Source organism: Polyodon spathula, chromosome 4 (assembly GCF_017654505.1).
Source record: "Polyodon spathula isolate WHYD16114869_AA chromosome 4, ASM1765450v1, whole genome shotgun sequence".
In the NCBI taxonomy this organism is placed as follows: Eukaryota; Metazoa; Chordata; class Actinopteri; order Acipenseriformes; family Polyodontidae; genus Polyodon; species Polyodon spathula.
Window position 1 is genome coordinate 89,501,727 of NC_054537.1, and position 23,314 is coordinate 89,525,040.

The following is a 23,314-nucleotide window of genomic DNA, read 5'->3' on the forward strand; positions in this document are numbered from 1 at the left end:
GGAGTGTTCTTGATAATAGAAACAATAGTTGAAATTGGGATACTCAAATCTTGGAAATCCTCTTGTATCCTTCTCCAGCTTTATGACAATAACTATTTTTCTGCCTTTAAGGTCTTCAGAAAGCTCTTTGCTTTTTCACATACTGACTTATTGGTAATGAAAGTAATCATCCTATGCCTTTTATACTTTCTAAGAATGTTCACCTACAATCCAGCATTTTCTAGAATTAGGGTCTGCACTATCATATTGAAATTTCTAGCATCTTGTAGACAATACTATCATAGCATTCAAGTGTAGGAATACTTTTGAATTAGGAGTTTTGCTACAAATTTTTTTTTCTAAAATTCTTTGTTTTCAAGCAATTTCTAGAAATTATAAATTGCCATTGGGGTATGTAAACTTTTGACTACAACTGTATATGAGTAAGACACAGCTTTGAACCTCAGAAGTAAAAGATCCTTTTAAATCCTTCTGATAAATATACAAGACGACCACACAATTATCTTGAACTGGTTTTAGACAATACGTATCAGTCTTACCTTACGTGCAAAGTCCCCTTTCCCTTTATTATAGGCTTTGTTTTCCAGAAAATCACACAGATAGAAAGCCAGGGGGGCACAAGCTTTAATCATTTCAGGATTCAGCAATAACTAAAAACAAAACATTAGATTACTCCACAATCAATACTGAATTGGTTGAGAAACACTCATAAGCAACCTAACTGTATACAGTATTTTGCAAACAGTATATATACAAACCAACAGGGAGTTTAAACAAATAAAAGCAACAACATAAAGTCTCCATTATTCACAGTTACAGATAAAAGTATTGGCACCTTGTATTGTAATTCAAGGTAACAGATTCAGGACAAGCATTTAGTAAACTGCACCACTTTTTAATAAAACAAAAAAGGCCAAATACACAATTTCTAGTAACTTAACAAATACTCTTTATAAAGAAGCAAACTTATTTAAATTTGAATTAAATGTTTGTTCATGACCAAGTACTGGCACCCCTGCATTCTTATTTCCTGTGTCCTTTTGCTTTTATTACAGCTTTCAGATGCTTATTCTGTGCACCTATAACTACATGTACTGTCAGTATTTTATGAAAAACGTGCCTCATTACCTGTATGTAGGCATTCAGGTCTTTTTTTCTCTTTTCTAAGAAATCCTTATCCATGTTGTTGAAGGTCTTCTTCCCAGGGAGCTTTAAAATACTTGTAAGGTTTTCAAACTGTGTGAAAATAAGCAAGAACGGCTTTAGTTTTTACAGACTACTGGTGTACCATGAAATAAACTTGTAGGCTACTGTAAAACATGTACTTTTAAATTTCAAGATTTGTGGTAACAATAAGAGGAGGAGGGCACTGTATTGTATTGCTTTTATAATGTTTATAAAGAGGACAGTTTGAAGAGGAAATTTCCCTGGTAATGTCAGCCTCTTTTCAAAATGTACTGCTCAGATTCAAATACAGTTCACTAACCATGTAATTCTATTAAATGTAATCCTTTGTGATAAAAACCTGGACTATGACTGTGCGAATGGGTTGTTCACTGTATTAAGCAGCTAGAAATAGAAATTGCACTAAACACGCCGCAGAGGTTTCACTGAAGGCACAGTTCATTCAGCTGCCACTAGGGTACCAGCAATGATAGCACCTTCTACAAGGTGAGACACAGCACAGAACTACGTAATCATACCAGCAATGGTAAGGCTATGGGCACATATAGACAAAGGGGGATGTAAAAAGGTACAGGAAAACACAGTTAGAAAAAATTGCCTACAGGTGACTGAGCGCTACCTCCACTAAAACGAGGTCCCACTATCAAAGTAGGCAGTGCTACACACCCATGCTATACCGGTTGCGGATCGTTCCCTGATCCTGTAAACTAACCCTAATCCACAGTAATAACAAATCCCGGTTACACACACAGTGACTCTCTTTGCACAGATTAACAGGGTGTGGCAGGGCGAAAGTCCTAAGTGTAACTAGTGTGGGTTCTGTGTAAACAAAGTGTGTGTTTTAATATAGCTTTGGTAGGGAGGGGGTTAAACTCAAATGCTTGGAAATCTTACATCCTTCTCCAGCTTTATGACAACATGGGAATGTGGCTAGGGACTTAATTGAATGATTGATGGTCAGGCACCGCTATATAAAAAAGGTTAAAAAAAAATCCCTTGTTTGGGTGGTGGCGTTTTAAGGAAAGCCAGTAAAGGTGTTGCTCAACCTTGCATTCGTAAGTGTTTGTATTGTACATGTATTCCTTCTTGTGTTTTTTGCTCAACTCTTTACTTTGGCCCTCATGCCCCACTTGCTTATTTACTGTTATTTTTGTTCCCATTTGGGAGTAACAAATGTATGTGTAGTGCTTTCACTGCTGCTTCCCTGTCACCGAGGCTCCCTTCCTTAAATGCTTACAAATTAACCATTTAACATGCATAACCACTGTATTAATTTATAATTGCACTCCTGTGGCCAATAAGTTAGTTTAGATGAGCTTTGTCATTGTCAATTTATGGGAAACTATTATTTTGCACCTTTCTACTTTTATGAAGATATTAATTAAGACTTCTTGACACAGTATCAGTCAAAGAATTACATTACTTTCTTTTTAATATTTCAATGTTTTTTCACTACCTACAAATTGACATGCAAACCTGAAAAGTAATCTTTCAACAGCCCCTTGTTGAATGCAACTTATTGATCATGTCACAGCCTTTGTTAGCATAGCAAATCAATAATTTCCTAAGGCTTCTGCATTTATGACTTGGGCATTTATCCTATGTAAATGAGACTGAACCCTTGATAAATGTCCTTATTTAACACTAAACAAAAACACAGAAAGCAATTAAATTCAGCACTGAGTGTCAAGAGCTCAGTGAGCATGGCATCATCGTTGCGTTAATGGAGCGTATTTAAAAATGGAGGACCCAAAAGCAGCAGTTAGCGGATGCTGCCATCATCTTTTCAGACAAGTGAGTTGATGGTCAGCAATGAATTCCAACATTAGTTTCGGAACAGTTTTTAATGTTTAACAGAATTGTTAACTTTGTTTCCAGCGCTGCATTTTGGCACAGTTTGTCGATCTGTTGACATCCAGCGCTTAATTTACGAATGCAGACATTTATTTAACACAGCGGACTGTTACAAGGCAACTAAAATCTAACCTGCTCCGTGAGACGCATATGAAAGTCATGGAAGTCGCTGTAACGACGATAGGTTTTCCAGGTGTCCTCGCTGCCGTCTGCATTCTTCCGAAACACAGTGATTGCATACAATGCATACGTCTTCCCATGGTCATTGCACACTCCTGCCACAGGATATGGGTGAAAGCAAGGGAAACAAAAAAAAAAAAGATAAAAACAATGGCATGTTGCAAGACAGGATGAATGACAATGATGAACAGCTTGCATGATGGTTAATGTTTTAGTCTGCATAAATGTGAATTGAGATAAGGAGAAAGACTTGTCGGGAGTGAATAAATATTTAGTATATGTGGCTCCCAAGCGGTGCATCCAGTAAAGGCGTTTCGCGTGGAGTGCAGGATGTGCCCTATAGCCTGGACATCATAGGTTCGAATCCAGGCTATGTCATTGACAACCATGACTGGGGATTCATAGGGGACGGCGCACAATTGGCCGAGCGCTGCCCAGGTAGGGAAGGTTTAGGTCGGCAGGGCAATCCATGGTTTGCCACACACCAGTGACCCCTGTGGTTGCTAAGGCACCTGCAGGTCTGCAGTGGAGCTATTCAGATCTGTGTTGTCCTAAAGCTCTATAGCTCTGCAATGCAAAAAATAACGGGTTGGCAGGAACACGTTTCAGAGGACACGTGTTTCAGCCTCCGTTCCCCGAGTTGCTGGGGGGCTGTAACAGTGATTAGGGATTAAAAAAATAAATAAATATTGGGCATTCCAATATACACACACACACACACACACACACACACACACACACACACAGTACCAGTCAAACGTTTGAGTACACTTGTTGGAAACTAGGTTTTTTTCATAATTGACAATGTTTTACATCGTATATGTTTCTGTAAATACCTGAAAATGAAAACACGTTAAAATATACAAAACAAAAGGAGTATCAAAGCAATGTTCAAGAAAATTGAAAATTGTCTCTAAATCTTGGATACCTCAACATCCACCCTTTGCCTTAATAACAGCCATATAAACACGAGGCATTCGGTTAACAAGTTTCAGCAGATGTCTTCCCAGCTCTTCTGCAGCAATTCCCAGAGATGTAAAACACTTGTTGGTAGCTTTGCTTTGACTCTTCTGTCCAGTTCGTCCCATACAAGTTCTATGGGATTGAGGTCTGGAGACTGGGCAGGACAGGTCATTAGATTGAGTTGTCCTTCGCTTTCCTTCTTCGCCAGATAGTTCTTGCACAACTTTGAGGTGTGTTTCGGGTCATTATCTTGCTGAAGAATGAAGGACTGCCAAACTTGCTGTAATCCTGATGGAATGGCATGCCTCTGAAGTATGCTATGATAGCCATGCTGGTTGAGCTTGCCATGAACTTGGTAAAGATCACCAACTCTGTCACCAGCAAAGCAGCCCCAGACCATGACACTGTCTCCTCCATGCTTGACAGTGGGAACCATAAATGCAGAACTCGCGCGCTCATCCTCTCTAAGTCTTACAAATACTCTGCGGTTGGACACAAATATTTCTAATTTTAACTCATCGGTCAATAAGACCGACCTCCACTCCTCAAACGTCCAGTTTCTGTGTTTTTTGGCCCAGGCGAGTCTCTTCCTCTTATTCTGCACTCTATACAATGGTTTCTTTGCAGCAATTCTTCCAGATAGGCCAGCTTCATGCAATCTCCTCTGAACAGCTGATATTGAAACATCTGTACTTCTAGTAGCATTTAGCTGCGCTTGTATTTCAGGGGCAGTTAATCGCCGGTTTCACTGACTTGTGACTCGAATGAACTTGTTCTATGATTCTGAGGTCACCTTTGGCCTGCCTGACCTTGTTCTGTTCTCATGAGTGCCAGTTTCTTCAAATCGTTTGATGGCCTTGGCTGCAGCAGTTACAGACACTTGCAAAGTTCTTGCGATTTGTCTTAAAGATTGACCTTCATTTCTTAAAGTAATTACAGACTGTCTTTTTTCTTTGCTTAACTGAACGTATTTTTTGCCATTTTCTGCTCCCTTACATTCAGGAATGACAAACTTGTGCCTATGCTACCTATATTTATAGTAAACATGGACCCTCACCTGTTAACAATAATTGGTGACAAAAGGTTAATTAGGTAACATGCTAGTGAACTCAGAGAACATCTAACAAAGACACTTTTATACTTAGGCCAGTGTTCTAACACAGTGTTATACACATTTTAGACTTTTAACTGACCTGGGCTTCAAACTGAAATCCTGTTGATTTGGGTGACCATTTCATTGAAATTTACAAGATTTACATTTTCATTTAAAAATTAAATTTTTGAATGCAATTCACTTATGATTATCAGCTTATGTAAGTACACAAATCATATAATTAAATATTAAGTGTTTATAGACAAGTTTGTACCGTTAAAAGCATAGATAATCATGAAAAACCTGGTTTCAAGCAGGTGTACTCAAACCTTTGACTGGTACTGTATAATAAAAAAAAAAAAAAAAAAAAAAAAAACAACATTGTAGTATACATTTACATCCAATCAACAAAATACCATCAAAACTGTCTTCTTCAAATTAAAACAATCACACAATACAGGAGGAGAACATGAAAAAATCTGGACATAACTAAATTACATACCAGTATCAGAAATGAATGCATGCAGCTGCATTGATTCATCAGAACTAGCATTCGAGAGGTCATCTAGGGACTGTAAAAGCAAGGAGATACTGTTTCGTACAATAAGCTTGGTAAATAAAACTAGATATAAATGCTGCATGCTTACATTGGGAGTTAAATATTGGTACAATTTATTGTTTTAAAAAACAGCCAAAGTGAAAATTTGAAACCTGAAGCAAATACCAATTAATAATAATAATAACAATAATAATTGACCTAATAGTTGTACTTTTTGCCTATGAATGTACTGCTCTGCTTTGTGTTACTTCATGGCACAAGGGAGCTCTTATTTATGATAGAGCAGGCCTCCTGTCCAGACATGGAGCCCAGCCAGAACAAACCAGTCTGCCAGCATTCTAACACATGCAGAAGCAGTGCAGACCTTGACAAGCGCTAGCAGTACAAAATAAGGGAAAAGGAAAAAAAAGTTCCTTCTCAAATACATATTTCAGAGATAATGTTTGAACCCAATTATTAGCAATACGTTTTTGCTTCTACACTTTTGGTTTAACTTAGACCTTTTTTAAAATTAGTACTGTATGTAGAGAAAATAATAAAAATCTATCAGCAGTTAGGAGTTCACGTACATCCTTATTTCACATCCAGTAAAATTTAAAATGCTCACCAAATTAATGCTTCCTGTTGGAGAACCATTAAATGATTCTGTGGAAAAATGCAAACAAAAAAAGAATTTCTGATCTACAAAAGATACAATAAAACTTTCTGTACAATTTGGCAGGATTTTGGGGTCCCAACCAAATCCCGACAAATGAATTGAAAATAATGTGATTTTCCTTTTCCAAATTTAAAACTAATATATAAAAAAAAAAATGTTGCATATATACTCATGTACCTAACAGTGATGGGAATAAGACTCCTATTGCATAGCAGGTTCACACATTCCAGGTTTTAAATGAACTGAATAGTCCCAGTGTATAGGTAACAAGTTCAGGTGTTTCTTAATAAAACTCCTAGTAAAACCAGGAATGGATCAAACTGCTATATAATGAGAGCCTTATTTCCATCCCTGTAACCACCAGCACTATAGTATAGTAACTCTGTAACCCAGCACACTCTCTACCCGGCACAATTTTTCAGTTTAAAAAAACAAAACAAAAAAAAAAACTTTGGCAAACACCCAGCATCCAAGTCTTCAAACCCCAAGAGTCCAAGTAAAATATCTTAAAGAAAATTGTTATCTACCTGCAGATAATACCAAATAGGGTATTCATGTACTGGAGAGAAATTATTTTTTTTATTTCAGTCTCATATAACTTAGTCTGAAACATTTTACTTGAAATGCCTTTTAAAAATAAATAAATACATAAATAAATAAATAAAAAATACATAAAACACAATGAATCATAAACATGATTACAGTTGAACTTTGCACACCGTTAAAGTGCACATTTCCTTGAAGTTTCAGAAAATAATAAAACAAATAAATAAACCTCCCTTACAGAACAGATGCTGGAGACAAAAATCGCACAAGTAACCATTTGCTTGTCCTTATAACAGCAGAAGCCATAATCAGAATAACTGTTATAGTTGTTCCATCTTACAATGTGAATGACACTTGCATGGCATTATGTGTGGAAATATGGTAGCTAAAACTTTAATGTCTTATATAAATAGAAAAGGATATGGATGTGAAGAAAGACAAATATTATTATTGATGTATACATGGCACTCAAGCGTACCAATACATTTAACAGACATCACTTATATAAAACCTGAAAACACAAAGTCACTACCTCCCATTGTGACGGCACCAGATATGTAAAATCATTGACATGAAAAGGGTTCATTTTTCTTGTACGACAAAAATGGACCAAGAGAAGGTCATATGACCCAAATATGTCAACAACCTTGGGTCACGGGTAAAAGCGAAAGATACTGATAGATTTTGCTGTCAAATACCACTTAAAATAGAGTAGCCATATAAAATGGTTTATGAGATGTTTGCAGCTGAAGAAGCAACACTTTAAAAAACACACACAGCAAGTGGTTCTGCACAATAATAATTAGCATTAAATAAAGGGAACATTGTATTTATTTATTTCAAAAGGTCACTCATCAGGAAATTATAAAACATTTCATATAACACTACTTAACAATGATCTTTGATCATATATACCATTGCACACATGATATTCCATGGGGGGGGGGGGGGGGGATGATACTGCCAGAAGAGGGCAGTAAAGTGTTATTCTATTAAACTTATTTATAGGTGTGATTTTAAACAGGGTTCTTACATTGTTGTATGTACATGCTCTTTAAAAATAATAAAAACAAGACAGTGGTTAACGGGGGTGCCCTCATCCCAAAAATAAAAGATCAACAGTTCCTGTATTTTTGTGAAGTTGACAATCCACTGTATATGTATTTTCTACAGGCTACATTATCCACACTAGATGCTAATATTACAATATTCTTTATTATAGAATAGGTTTAGGTCATGCTTACCTCCATCTCCATCATCCGACCCTCTGAAACTTGGTTCTTTCAACATGTCAAGCTCAGCCAACATCCGCACATAAAGAGGATGCTGTCTGAAAGACGGGTAGAACCGCTCATCCCGCAGCATCATGTCATACACCTCATTTTGAGAAGAAGCATAAAAGAACAAGTGTGGGTTTGAAATCAGATCTATTTTTACCATGTTTACACAAATCTGTAATCTCCTTTAAATCCATTTGCATGTCATTTAAATTCATTACATTATTCAGTAGATCCCCAGTGTAATCAGATACCTTTCTTTGGATATCATCAAATATTTCAGGTGTTGGGTCTTCATTTTTGAGCTTTTCTGCCAGTCTTTCAACTAAGGATTCGTCAGCCTGAACTTGAGGGGATGCCTTAAAAAAAACAAAAAAAAAAAAACAATGCAAACTTCTTCATATTTCTATATATTTGTTTTTTTTCTCATATTGTAATGTTTACATATCATAAACAGACATACATTTGTAATTGGACAGATTGAGGATCGCTGTGAAATATGACAGGGAGTGTTAGGCTATTATCATAACCCCGGTTCCCTGAAATAGAAATGTAACCATTACCACATGGGTATTTACCTCCTAAAGACCCAGAACCTGGATACTGACATACCAAAGCTGCTCAACAAGCCTGTGATGCAGTCGTGGCCCCGCCCCCAAGGGGACAGAAGGACTGCGCTCACCGATCTCAGTGTACTTTTTCCTTCAAGTATGCTGCAATCATGGAAAACAGAGTTTTGAGGATCCATGACATTCAGTCTGTAGAACCTACTGAAGGTATGGGGAGTAGCCCACACTGGCGTACTGCATATATCCTTGACAGATGCATCCTGGAATAAAGCCCATGAAGTTGCCATGCACTTGGTCGAAAGGGCAGTAAGCTTTTCTGGAGGGGGCAAGTTGGCCAACTCATATGCATTCTTGACTGTGTCTGCTATCCATTTGGATAGCCGCTATTTAGACAGGGCTTGACCACTGGACTTATTCCCACAGCAGACAACAAATTGTTTGAACTGCCTACAACTTTTTGTCCTGTCAAAGTAGTACGCCAGGGCCTGCACTGGGCAGGGAGTATCAAGCTGCCGTTCCCTGTCAGACTGGAAAGGTGGTGGATGGAAAGTCTCCAATTACACAGACTGGTTGACTTTGAATGCCAAGATTGTCTTCTGCAAAAAGGCAGGATTGATACAAAGTGTAACCTTTGTCTGTTTTTTGTAAAAAATTAAGCAGGCTTTCACTACAAGAATGCCTGCATCTCACTCACCTGCTTTGCGGAGGCGGTAGTGAGCAAGAAATCTACTTTGAATGATACAATTTCAGCTCAGCTGAATGCATGGGCACAAATGGAGGCGTAACGAGTGCATTAAAGTACAATGTCCTTCATAGGCGGTTGAAGCTGCCAAGCCCCTTTCAAACATTGTCCAGCCAGGAAGTGTGCTCCTCCTTGACATGGCACACACGATGGAGACTGGGTGACCTGAGGATGGCCTGGTGATTGATCTAAGCCACCACTGTTATGCTAACTAAGGATAGGCACGTCTCCCTCGAACCTCTGCAAAAAATGATGCAAGGCCATGTAAACTGCCTGCAGCTCTAAAACATTAATGTGGAGACCCTGCCAAGGGATGTTCGCAGTCACTGTGGGTGGCACAGTACAGGGATGCCCACCTGTACAAGCCACTGGCAAAACCATTCACTCAGTACCACACACAGGACTGAGGGGAGCCTGCTTGTTAGAATAAACTAACAGCTCTCATAATGGTGATGCAAAAGTTGTCACCAAAATGGCATCAAGATACTGTGGAAGAGATTGCAAGCAGCCACAACTGAAGCAAGTCTCTTGGTCCTGCACAGTGCTGCTGAGCCCAGCTCTTACTGTATGTGTGCTGTAACACCACACTGCAGACAGGCCTGTGCATAATCTCTGCAAAAAAAAAACAGGAAAACACACAAGAGAAAAATCTCTCAACAAAGCACAGTAATAAAAATTCCATAAATAATATAAAACATCTTGTATTTCAGCTGAAAGCCAAAACGAGAAATAAAATAACTATGCCGCTATGCAGCCTGGGGGGAGAGCACAAAGTCAGCCAATTTATGTTGATGGATCACTGGGAAGGACCGACTCAAGCCGCTGGCTTCACGCATGGCACAAGGCTACAGCAGGACATAACAAGCAATACACACGTAACTAGAAAAGCTAGTACAGCGTTAATGTAATATTGCATAAATTTAGTGTAAGATACAATCATTTGCCATTGTCAGAAGCAGCAAGTACTTAGCTAAACTAGGCTCTCTAAAAAGGAAAAATGGAGATCTGTGAGCACAACCTGATGTGCCCTCGGGGGTGGGGCATGAGGAGCTTTGGTATACAAATATTCAGGTTTTGGGTCTTTAGGAGGTAAACACCCATATGGTAATGGTTACAATTCGAACTTGAAATATTAATAAATTCAATTGAAAAATAATGTAATGTTTTCAGCTGGAATACACACAAACTACCTTTTCTGACAGATACTGTTCATAAACCCCGAGTGCAGCAGCTTTTAACAAGTCTTTGGTCTGGTTGGTCTGCTTTTTCCCATCCTTCTGCCAGTTCTGTAAAACTTCCAGCTGCTGCTGTGCTGTGACTCGATACCCTTCCACTGTAAGCCAGAAGAAAAGGTCTGCCTGCCCTCCCTTCTGCTGCATGTAATCTGTAAAATACATTTACTTCAGCCTATCGTATTATCCAGAAAGTGGCTCATGCTAGTATTTTAAAACTCAAATTGCAGGTGACTTATTTGTATTGTTGCAGTAAAGCTGTAGTTCTGTCTCTACAGAGCGTGTGGACAGTGAGGAGAACCAGCAAGGGGAATATGCTGTGCCACTACTTGCACAGCATACAACATCTACCCTTCAAAAACATATGTAATTCCAAGCTTACCCATGAAAAACTGTAGTGCAATGTTGTGGACCAATATGTGTTCCAGAGGAATTACGCACAGTTTTCCAAAGTTGGCTACAAGTTTCAAGGTATCCACTTCCTGTTTGGGGGGAGAGAGATCATTTATTAAGTCTTTCTTTAAAATTCTGCATATTCACTTATGTTTTTATTAGGTGAAATAAAAAATTTAAATTTAAAAAATCTAGAAATGACATTAACTGCTACACCGTGCAATAATTCTGTTGGTTTGTATGTGCATTCAACTTTGCATTATGAAGCACATCACCGCTTGACCCGACCATGTATATGTGAAAAAAAGTGTGAAAACACTTTTTTTCGTTCAGTATATGAAAAACTACACAGCGGTACGTAATTCAATATGTCAACATAAGATTATTCAACAGGTTTCATTCGACTCCATGAAGCAAAATTAGTTATATAGGGCAATGCAAAACTTTTGGCCAAAGCTGTACAGTTCCATCTAAATTATCATTACCTTTCCTGACTGCAACCTCTGTATCCTTGTGTCACAGATTTTCTTCACAAATAGTAAGCTGTTTATTTGATTCTTAATCACATTGATATCTTGAAGGAAAAAGGACAGACATAATTTATAGTTTTGAATACAAAAAAAGTACTTAATTGTATATAAATCAGAATTTCTGTTTTTAGGTGTTTTTTTTTCTTAGAGTTTTATGTAAATCTGTTTTTTTGGGGGACTTTCGCTTTTTATATATTGTATGTTTTCGGTTATTTTCCAAAATGCTTGGACATTTTTCTGTCACCAAGTGTAACTGTAATTGACAGTACTTGCACACTTAGCCATACCTTCTTTAATTGCCGTCTTCCACAACAAAATCTTTCTATGAGCACATTCTTCTGGGGTTCGTGAGTGTGTAGGTATGATTTTATATTTTCCCACAATTTGCAATTCTGTTTATATTCTCATTAACTGTAATACAGCTTTAAATTCCACGAACACAAACATTCTACTGTAACTGTAATTTAATTTTAAATCTCGCAAGCAGAGTCTCCAACAGAAATGTAGAATTTGATGCCACTCAGTAGCTGAGGCAGGTTCAAAGTATTCAGAACGAATCAATGATAGCTACAAGTGAGGGAGGAGGGGCATTGCCCAACTGCATGGAAAGGTTTAAGATTTTCTTTTTCTTTTTTAAAGGGAAAGAGGCAATGTCAACATGAATTAAGTACCCATTCACAGGGTTTTTCTTGTGTTTCTGGGGTTTATTGGCTATACACAGATTTCATATTTTTTTTTTGTATAGGGGGTGTTTTAATGTTGTTTAGTGGTTAAAAACAAAAACCAGAAGCCCTAGATATAATAAATGATTCAGTCCTAGACAATACATGCTGTGCAAGTCTTTGAATACAATAAAAAAAAAAAAAAAAAAAAAAAAAAGCTTACCATCTCCTGCAGTGTCTAAAGAGCGAAGAAACTGCAGCTCTTCCATGGCTTTATCTTTCACAGCTTCCAGCTCTCCCACTTTGTCACTTAGTTTGAGAATGTTCATAAACGCTTCATAGTTACAGCTAGAATCATGAATCTGCATAACACAAAACCATATTCATTAAAATATCATGTACCTGCTTTACGTTGATCTGTAAAACATAACAGCAACAACTTAGCAGCTTTATCTGCCAGACCAATACACACACACACACACACCACTTTGGTTTGACTGGCAGGCTACAATACTTAAACTGTACTATACAGTATGTCGAACCAGATATGATAATTTCAGTATTGAATGTCAAGTATACCAAAATAAGCCTCCTGAAAAACAAAAGGCCAATGGGTCCTATTTCACAAATGACATTTTGTTTTCAATTAAAAGTGTAGGGTAAAGGTTATAGGGTTTAAAAAACAAAACACATTGTTTTCCTTAGCTTCCTACTTTGTATACGTATTCCTGCAAAATCTTTGTCAACATAATCCAGATTGTTCTGATATGTTTACTAGCATATATGTGATTCTAAACCAGTTTTCACTAGTTACTTTCATTTTACATCGGGTCTTTCTGTCAAAAAATGTCTTCTGAATTCGCAACATCAGCTGCTTCAATCCAACCTGTTAATCAAAAACATTTAATTGGTTCCCAATTCCTCAAAGTTTAGCCTTTTAATTGGTTCATCTGTCCATAATATTTGCCAGGATCCTACCTGCTCACTCTGGCACAGGTTCAGAGGGCAGGAAACAGGTTTATGAATATGCAAGCTACGCCCCATAAAATAACAATAAATAAATAAATAAATAAATAAATAATTTTGTTCAATTAGCGTGGAATAAAACCTTAAGCGACAATTCTACACGCTGAGCAAACAACACAGTTTAGACAGGCATCAGATTTCACTACCTAGGTGTGTGTTCTGTGTGAACATTTTGAGTACAAAAATACGAATATGGCTGGAGGTACGCCCCCTCTACATCTTGCATCTTCACTCTTATCAGGCAGGGGTTTGTAAAGCGGATGTTGTGATTATACAGGGATTGTCATACTCCACATGCCACCCCTCTGAAACTGTGCCCAAGTGTGCAGGTAGTACAGATAGACCAATCAAAAGGCTCAACTTCATGACGGGAGTCAGGAACCAATTAACTGTTTCTGATTGAACAGGTTGGACTGAAGCAGCCCATGTTGTAACCTGATGCATAACCAATTTGAAACAAAAAATAACTGGTTAAAAATTGATTCAATTATTTTGAAAAAGATTTTGCAGGAATACATACAACAAAGCAGAAAACTAGGGAAAGTAATGCAGTGAATACAAACTTTACACTGGTCCATGTTCACTTGCAAGAGGCTGAGTATGAGTATCATTACATTGATCAAATACATCAGAGAACTGAATGCACTGTGCCTCTCAAACCGAGTCCAACAAGTACTGGCGAGACATAGAATATGTGAACGAATTCCAAGGCTCATAGATTAGAATGGTATGTGATGAGTACACTGAAGGCATCCATTTACTATCTACATACCATCCATATAACATACTGATTAATATAGTCTGGATCACTGAGCTGGTTAATCAGTGGAAGGAGAATTCCCCTTGCAAGGATTTCCTGAAATAAAACAAAAGAATATATTTTGATAATACCATGTTCACAACATTGTCACTGGATATCAACTGAACTGTATTCAGAAATGTATCTATTTTAAAGATACATTACTCACTAATCATTATTTTATCCACTCTACCTTTCACAATTATTAAAAAAAAAAAAAAAAAAATACACAACTTGTTAGACAACGACTATCACATATTTGCTCACTACCAAAAAGGTATACAAATCCCCTGCCATGGACATAAAGTCAACGTGACCTACACATTGTCAATATTGACCGTATAAAAAACAAAACAAAAAAAAAAGTGCACCACAACACATTCCCAAGACAGACTGGATTTTATTAAACAAGGGATTCCCAAGATAAAGGTTTCAAAGCTGGGAAGGTGTCACTACTATGAAAAATAAAATTAAAAAAGATCTATATTCAGATATCCAAAAAATGAAAACCAGAACTCTTATTCACTTACTATGGCTGTTTATCAAATAATCAAGTAAATATTGATATACCCATGGAACGTACATTGTATAATTCTCCCTAATCTCAGTCTAAAAAGGGCTTTCAGTTTTAGACAACATCATTTTTTACTAAAGCCAATTACATGGAACTCTACTTTGCAAGTTAAACTCCTGTATTCAACTAATGTTAAAACTGTTCAACTAAAAACTTTCAGTACATACATATTAAAAACATTATATATATATATATATATATATATATATATATATATATATATATATATATATATATATATATATATATATATATATAAATCACACACATACACACACACATACACTATAAAAGAAAGAGGTTGCAGGATAATTCATGCAGTTTATCTTACTATAACTATTAAATGATATTGTCTACAGTTCTTACCCTCACAAAGTATCTCATGTTCTTGTTATGGAAGTCTCCAGGAGGTAGTAACAAGTACAGTAAAACTTCGCACAGATCCCGTAAAAATCCTTTCAAGGAAACATCAAAGAAAGTTAGATTACTTTTACTTGATCCAAGAGTCACTTAGTAAAAAGCTAAATGTCCTTGTAATGCTATTAAATATTTTCGGCTGCCGGTAACATGTTTTTACTAAACATGTTTTTTTGTGCAGCTTTACTAACCTTTTAATTTTTTCTTTTTTTTAAATGTATTTATTTTTTTAAAGTAACTGCACCAGTACACAATATAAAATACAAGTTGTTTAAAAGGTCACAAACCTTCTTCATCTCTGGGTGAAGTGCAGACAAGATCACGACAGATTTTTCTCTCCATTTCTACTTCAGCTTCAAAGAAGGATTCTAAAAGCTCCTCTGGTTCATCTACAATATAGAAAATGTCACCAGCCATGACACAGTTATTAGGCATTAGGGGTTTTTGTTTGTTTTTTTTTTTTTTTTTTTTTTTTATCTGAACTAAAATACCAGCTGCACCAGATGGCGCCAAGTGATTTGTAAGGATACTGTGAAAAATCTAATGTAAAACACCAACAGATCAAAGTCACATTATGCGTGACTTTTCGTTTTTGCATCACAAAATATGTACAAGGGACAAAAACAATTAACATTTATTTAAATCTATTTAACTTTTATCTACTAGTAAAGTTACAGCTACATAGCTAGCCAAAGAAAATAAAGGAAAAATATGTATACGAGTATATTTTGACAGTAAAAATATGCATACAAGTATGATATTTTGACAGTAAAAATATGTATACAAGTATGATATTTTGACAGTAAAAATATGCATACAAGTATGACATTTTGACAGTGTCTAATAGAATTACTGATAAAACATTACCCTTGAGATGTTTCTGATCATCCTTTTCTGTCATCCTTTCTTGAGCTTTTCTAAAAACCCGAAGGTGAGTTGCAAAGTCATCTACTAATCGTGTTGTGAAATACGGTTGCCAGTCTACTTCTTTTGACCTTTAAGAAAAAAAAAAAAAGCAATTAAAAAATAGACATGAATACATCAGAGTTCCAAGGGTATATTTTTACAGTGTATTGTTGTACAATGCATCGTGTAGATCTGTCACTAAATGTGCAATATAGTATTAATATGTAACACTATAGTTTATACAGGACAAAGACACTTCAAACTTTAAATTAAAACATACCTGGTAGAAAACTGGACAAGGGCATTTTGTACTGTTTGTCGGATTTCAAGAAGAAAAGATTCATCATCACTTAGTGTGTAATACCAGTACTGGATGTAGTCTCTTAGGGCAAACTGAATTACCTGTATGATACATAAAGTAAGTAACTTGTTCAGCTAATTCAAATACCACTGCTGCACATATTTCTGCAATTCGGATTTAATTTAGGTCTACATGCATTACATTTTTTGACAGTATTCTAACTAAATCAGTAAAAAAATATATATAATAGAAACAGATTAAAATAATCTGGGCATTACGTATTCCTAAATTAACAATTACTTTCTCAAGGTTACAGAAATCTGCCTAGAATTCAAAATGCATCATAACAGTTAATTCACTGCGAAGCTGCCAACGATTTGTATGAAACTTGTTTCAAGCAGGTGATGCCCATGATGGCACAGAATGCAACAAGAGCACACCAGCACATGAATCTCTGCGATTTTGTTATCCACCATTTTAAACTATTAGATGTCACGAGGTGGAAAAACCACTGATTTGCTTGTACAGCTAAGGAAGACTAAAAGATAGAGAGCAAGACTAAGTAATCATCTTTCTTACCTGCAATACCTATGTGAGCACCTGTGTTGTGCTGGTTGTGTGGTGTATTTATTTATTTTTTAAATAGAAGGAAAAACTGAAATGCCACAATTGTATTACGTTAATGTACTACTGAAACTCAAAAAAATCAGTTGATTCGTATTAATGTGACTTGTGCTTGTAAATAAATAAATACAATATAAAAACACCAGACTATGCATATCTTTACCAGCAGCATCTCAACCAGCTCATCTGAAGGCAACGGTCAGCAGTGAAGTTCACAAAGGTTTTGAAGATCAGATGAATAATCAAATTGGTCTTTTAGTCTCACCTTTAGCCTCACACTGAGAATGCAAAAAGTCATTGTGTGATACTGAACTAAAGGCTTCTTGAAGTTGTCTTCAGCAACAAGGCTTGTGAGGAATACTGTATTCCATTAGCACAGGGGTGTCAAACTCAGTTCCTGGAGGGCTGCAGTGTCTTCTGGCTTTCTCTCCTCCCGAGCTCTCAGTTACTTAATTGGTCTAATTATTTGATTAACTGGATACAATTAACACTTCTCTTCAGGCCTCAAAATGTTTCATAGGTAGTGTACCTTGAATCAAGTGCATTTTTAAAACCATCAACTGTAAAAGACCTTGAAAAATATAAAATGTCAAATTCAACAAATAATTAGATCAATTATGTTAACAGAGAGCCTAAAATGTAATGAAAATCAGAAGACCCTGCAGCCCTCGAGGACTGCAGTTTGACACCCCTGCATTAGTAGATTAAAACTTAGAGCAACAGCTTTTCAGACTTGCCTGCTGTAAAGGTTCATCAATGATGCTGGCCCCAGTCAGTCTTCTGTCTATTTTTATTTGCCGACTTTCTTGTTTTACTTCTTCCAAGGTCTTTAAAAAAAAAAAAAAAAAAAAGAAGTATTATATATTTTTGTTTTCCTCCTTTATTAAATTATAATGTTACATAATGAAAATCTAATGTTTTCCCTAAACTTTATGGTGAAAGTCAACAACGGAAAGAATAACTGTATTTATCTTAAAGTTTGTCTGCTGATTACTTGTGTGGCTGCACTGGAGCTGTACTTTTTATACAGTGAAAACAACTTTTATGTTTATAGACTGTTGTTTTCAATTACGGTACTATGCTGAATGTATTTACGTACTACATTCAGAGTGCGAGGTTGAGTGTGCAGACTCAGGTTCTGGACGGGCGACGTTTATAAACAGAGAAATCAGCACGACAAATGTGGACAAGCAGAGTTTATATTGAGGCTGTGTTTTGGTTTAGCTGGGTTAGTTAGCACGTTAAAACTTGAACATGGATGTGGGACAGAGCAAATTTTAATAACATGTCAGTCTTCAGGACATTAACCTTGTTATAAATGTATAAACAACAACGTTTACAGAAGCTTACCTTGAGTATGCCAGTTTGCGTTGCGGGAAGAAAGGAGTGTTCACACTGTTCAAGATGTTTTTCAGAGTTTGTTTTTCCAAATAAAAGAGTAACTGTAAAACAGCTGCAAAATATGTAAATCACTTCATTATTCTTTGTGAGGAAAAAAGACACTTTTAAACATCTTAAACAAGATCTTTATGTTTTTTGAGCAGGCCATTTATATATAAAATCAACTGTTTCAGCATGATCTGCTTTCATGGTACAGCTCATGCTATAAATATACAAAAAAAATGTTTCTGTCAGGAAAAGAAACAACTTTAAAACAGCAAACAATAAGAGCCAATTTTAATTAAACTATATCATGAAATCAATTAGAGTACATCAGGGGTCTCCATCCCTGGTACTGGTGGGCCCCAATCCAGAAGGTTTTGTAGGTGTCTTTTCACCATCAATGGCTAAAGATCTGGAACACCTGTTAATCTGGACTAATTAACAATTGGTTCAATTAAGTAACAGTTTGGTTGAAATGAAAACCAGAAGCCTCAGTAGCTCTCCAGGACCAGGCTTGGAGAACCCTGGAGTATACTATCCATGAAACTACATTCCTGCTAGCTGCTCGCCACAAGCGAGTGTAAGACTATGCCAGCATGACTACTTTGCACTTGTGCTGCTAGATGAATAAATACAGATGGTTTTATTTCCTTTTATTTTGGCCAATGAAAGCACATTAACTGGATTACCCAACACATGGAACAACATTGTGTATGACGGGAGGACACAAATTTGAATTAAACGGTGAACAGATTACGCGTTTTCAAAATATGAAGCACAGCTGAGCCGGAACCAGGCACAGATTTGCAGAAAACTAAAATATAGGTGTGTATTTGTATTAATAACTTGTTAATATTTAAACATTAACCTTTCAAAGTCTGTTTGCATATTTAGCTTATTTAGTTATGCCAATATGGCAAAAGGATCATATGTTTATTGTATTGCCCATAATACAAGTTTTAATTTAACATTCTTTGGTGTGGCTTAAGTTTTTTCCAGTGTGGCTAAAAAAAAATGTTGAGTTACTTTAGCCAAAGGTCACCCTGACATTATTTAAATACATTAGTTACATAAACAAAACAAATAGTCAATATTCCCAACATATATTTACATTTACAAAAACAAACTGGCCACTAATGTATCTGCGTTCCTCTTATATGCTATTAGAACAGAATTCTTTAAGCGTATTCAAGCCAAATGACACGTCAAAACAACGCCTCCGTCCACCTTAAATAAGAACATAAGACAATTTACTAACAAGTGAAGGCTATTCAGCCAAACATACTCGTTTGGATGTTAAAAATCTTGCAAAGAAAGTAAATTTGACAAAAGAAAACTACTCTGGCTACTATAATACACTTATCTATCTGCTTTTTATTGCTTTCATGCTAAACCTGTAGCCGTCTGCATTGGAGGACTTTTGCAGCATGACTCTGTATTTCGTGGAATGTGCAGGTTAATATGTTATAAATTACGTGTACTGATTATTATTATTTTTTTTTTTTTAACAACAATACAGATAAATGCACTGATATCAACATTATTAAAGCACTTGTGAAACGATGTTGTAATTAACAGCCTGTAGGTAAAATGCATCTGCAAGGACAGCTTTCAGTTCTAGTATGTCAGATGCATCTTCACCATTTAGGTCTTGCAAAACAAATGCAATGTGTAACCCATACTGATCTTTTGCATCAGTCGACTCGTCAGTGTGACCACTGACAAGCAACCAGACTTTTAGCAATTCCATTATCTCCTGCTTGTGGTACTCTGCAGCTTTAGGTAAGCATTCATGTGTCAGCTGGGCTGATGAAGAAATCGCTACAATCTGTCTGAAGAATTTCCGTAACTTGGTAGTCCAATTTTTCAAACGGGATATTTGCGCAAACAAACGCCTATGTCAGGTCAAAATTTAATAAGTGGATTTTTATAATATGGAAGTCACCGTTTTGTGTTTATTTGCCAGTAAAGCAGTCGCAATACTGCTCTGGATTTCCGGCTTGCTCTTCGGGTGAATACTTGCTGTTAACAGACGAGTTTCGGTAGTGATCTACAGTAACGTTGCAGGACGTACAGAAGAGTTTACCTCCATCGCTGTGTAAAACTCCTGCTGGATGCTGCTTTATGTGATCTGCTGCAGGCACATTTTTAGCCGTTTTCTTCTTTACAGTGTGTAGTATTTTAATTTCATATACATTGCATATAGTCACAAGACAATCATTGCACAGCACTACGCATGGCGAATAGTACACATAGGCACACAGCAGAGCTGTGCTGTTTCGTTAATGTGTTTTTTTTTTTGTATGAAATACAAATTATGAAATTATTTTTATTTCTTAAGAATACTGTAAAAATTGCGGTGTTGGGCTAATTTCAAGATTTCCGTGCAGCCCGTGAAATCGCGATTTTCACAGGGCCCTAAAGGTCCTGTGCTTTCCTCTGCAGGTGAAGCGTCACATTGATCCTGTTAGGGAAACTGATATGCTGGCAATGAAGTCCGTATTGATTCAGGTCTTTCCACTGCTCATGCATGAAATTCAAATCACAGGATTTTCACAGCTGTCACATTACATGCACTTAAAATACGGATTAACACAAAATCAAAAGAATATAAAACATTGCTAACATTTTTGACGTGGTAGAGTTTTAATGGCACGTCGACAAATTCCATTTTTGCAACTTCTAGCAAAAACACTGTAATGATGAAATAAACAAGCATCAATGAACGCCACACCTTTTTATCAGCTTCTAGCGCATTCCTGTTTTATGTGTTCTCTTTGCTGTGACACACTTGTACAAGTAATATGCACTGGTATTCACTTGTCTAAACTAAAAGAACGTGAGAAACTACAATAAAAGTAAACTTTAACAAAGAGATCGGGATGGCGATGTGAAAGACATTTCAATAAATTGGTGGCATTGGTCCGCCTTCAACCAACCATATTGCTGTTGTCACCTGGCTGAAATCCAAAATAGCTGCACACCAGGCTTCTCTTTCCAGCATTCGCCATGACTGCTGCAGTAATTTAATTTTGCCATAACGCACAGGGTAGTTGGTCACTTCCGCTAAGAGGAAATGAGCAAGCTTAGTTCATATTGTTTTTAAAGCACACTATAACAGTTTTGTTTTTAAAAGCTAGAAAAAAAATGTTATAGAAAAACCTCTATACTTCGATATTTGTACTTTACTCAGATATTAGGTATCGCAAGATTCTGGTATCATGATATACCGCGGTGGAAACCCTAAGATTGAGTTTTTTTTTTTTTTTTTTTTTTTTTTTTTGCTTTGTAGAGTTCAGGTTCCCCAGTCATACTGTGTCTGCAACGAGGGTGCATTATAAGTGAACAGTTTAAAAACAAACATTGAAACAAAGATATAATCTTTTTATTAATAATGTGACTCTGCCATACTTACCCACCAGTGAAGCACAGGATATAAAATGCTAAATAAAATATTGCAAACGGTCCAAACGTTACAAGAAAAAGCACAACACCAAGGCCTCCCCATCCCCATATGGAAAGACTGGTCTGAAACAAACACAAGAGAGAATGTATCATTAATAAAACTGGATACATACCGACCAAAATACAACACAAAATTAGGGCATTAGAAATCTATTTATTACTATCATTATTAAAACGTGTAAGTTATGACTAGCACATGGGATTGTTGCTACTTTAAAATGGCACAAGGAAGAAAAAAAACAAAACATTTTTGAACATTACAGCAGATCTATTGTATGTGATGAGAACAATCCTCAACAAAGTTTGTAAAATTAATGTTTGTTTTTTTTCCCACCCCCTATAGCAAACAGTGCTAATAATGCAGCGTTATCTTAGCATACCCTAGGCCTTTGAATTGGGGAAATAACCTTCTCAGAAATCATATATTTAGTGCTACAGTATATATTTGCATTCCAAGATTAAATGCTTTTTTTTGTTGTTTTTTCAATCAAAAAACAAACAAACATTTTTTAAATGAAAAAAGCAAGAAATACATGACTCTACTAGGGCTTGTTCAAAAGTTAATTTGCTAGCCAGGAATTCGAAGGTTGTTCTAAATCTTCGGAGTTTCTGCAGACAGCATTCACGCACTGTCAGGTGTTTTTTCTTTCTTTCTTCCCCCCCTCTGGTAACAGAAACCACCCGACAATGTGTGAATAGTATAAATCACACACTGAATGGCACTCACATGAAATATTAGATCCTTTGATTTGTATAATACCTGTTACCTACACAACCATTGTATTAAAATCCACTACCAAAACGTTATACATAGCACCTCTAGCGGCTGTACTGCTTCAGTAAAATATGTACTGAATACCTAGTGTACAAGACATTGTAACAGAAGTGTTATGGTAGAAGTATATAACAAATACGCCAACACTAATAACTTTAATTTTGAAAACTGAGCACTGCACCTTTAAATAAAACAAAAACAAACAAGAGTTGACCCAGTTTAAAGTATGTTGTTGAGCCAAGTTGCTTTTTGAAGAAAAGACTTGGGTGGGACCAGGGGAATACATTTTATAAAGTTATATCGGGGCATCCTGCACTGTGAAAAAAAAGTTGTTCAATAGCTGATATTTTTTTTTATCTCAATTTATAACCTGTATGTAATCATGACTATTGTGATAATTTACAGCCAATAATCGATAACAGAAAACTGCATTATTGTCCAACACTACTGTATATGTATGAGTATTGCAAGCAGCATCAATGATAAATTCGGTCCATCTTTCTCGTTTAGTTGTTAGTCGCATATTGATCTCAGAATCTCTTCAAGCAGCATCTTGAAGGATCCCAGGGTGTCAGCTTCAACAACATTACTGGGGAGTTGG

General features: G+C 36.4%; 1 protein-coding gene across 1 annotated transcript in view; it reads right to left on the reverse strand.

The window, feature by feature from the left end:
- snx13 (sorting nexin 13) overlaps nt 1-23,314 on the reverse strand; it is a 44,207-nt gene that overhangs the window by 12,574 nt on the left and 8,319 nt on the right. The window contains exons 2-20 of the mRNA XM_041248966.1: nt 21,889-22,001; nt 18,441-18,543; nt 17,828-17,917; nt 16,446-16,567; nt 16,127-16,254; nt 15,547-15,648; nt 15,209-15,297; nt 14,242-14,325; nt 12,667-12,805; nt 11,737-11,825; nt 11,241-11,340; nt 10,817-11,010; nt 8,570-8,674; nt 8,283-8,415; nt 6,442-6,479; nt 5,778-5,847; nt 3,172-3,314; nt 1,129-1,236; nt 540-650 (exon numbers count right to left, since the gene is read on the reverse strand). Of these exons, the coding sequence (XP_041104900.1) occupies nt 540-650; nt 1,129-1,236; nt 3,172-3,314; nt 5,778-5,847; nt 6,442-6,479; nt 8,283-8,415; nt 8,570-8,674; nt 10,817-11,010; nt 11,241-11,340; nt 11,737-11,825; nt 12,667-12,805; nt 14,242-14,325; nt 15,209-15,297; nt 15,547-15,648; nt 16,127-16,254; nt 16,446-16,567; nt 17,828-17,917; nt 18,441-18,543; nt 21,889-22,001 (2,061 nt within the window). The remainder of the gene's footprint in view (nt 1-539; nt 651-1,128; nt 1,237-3,171; nt 3,315-5,777; nt 5,848-6,441; nt 6,480-8,282; nt 8,416-8,569; nt 8,675-10,816; nt 11,011-11,240; nt 11,341-11,736; nt 11,826-12,666; nt 12,806-14,241; nt 14,326-15,208; nt 15,298-15,546; nt 15,649-16,126; nt 16,255-16,445; nt 16,568-17,827; nt 17,918-18,440; nt 18,544-21,888; nt 22,002-23,314) is intronic.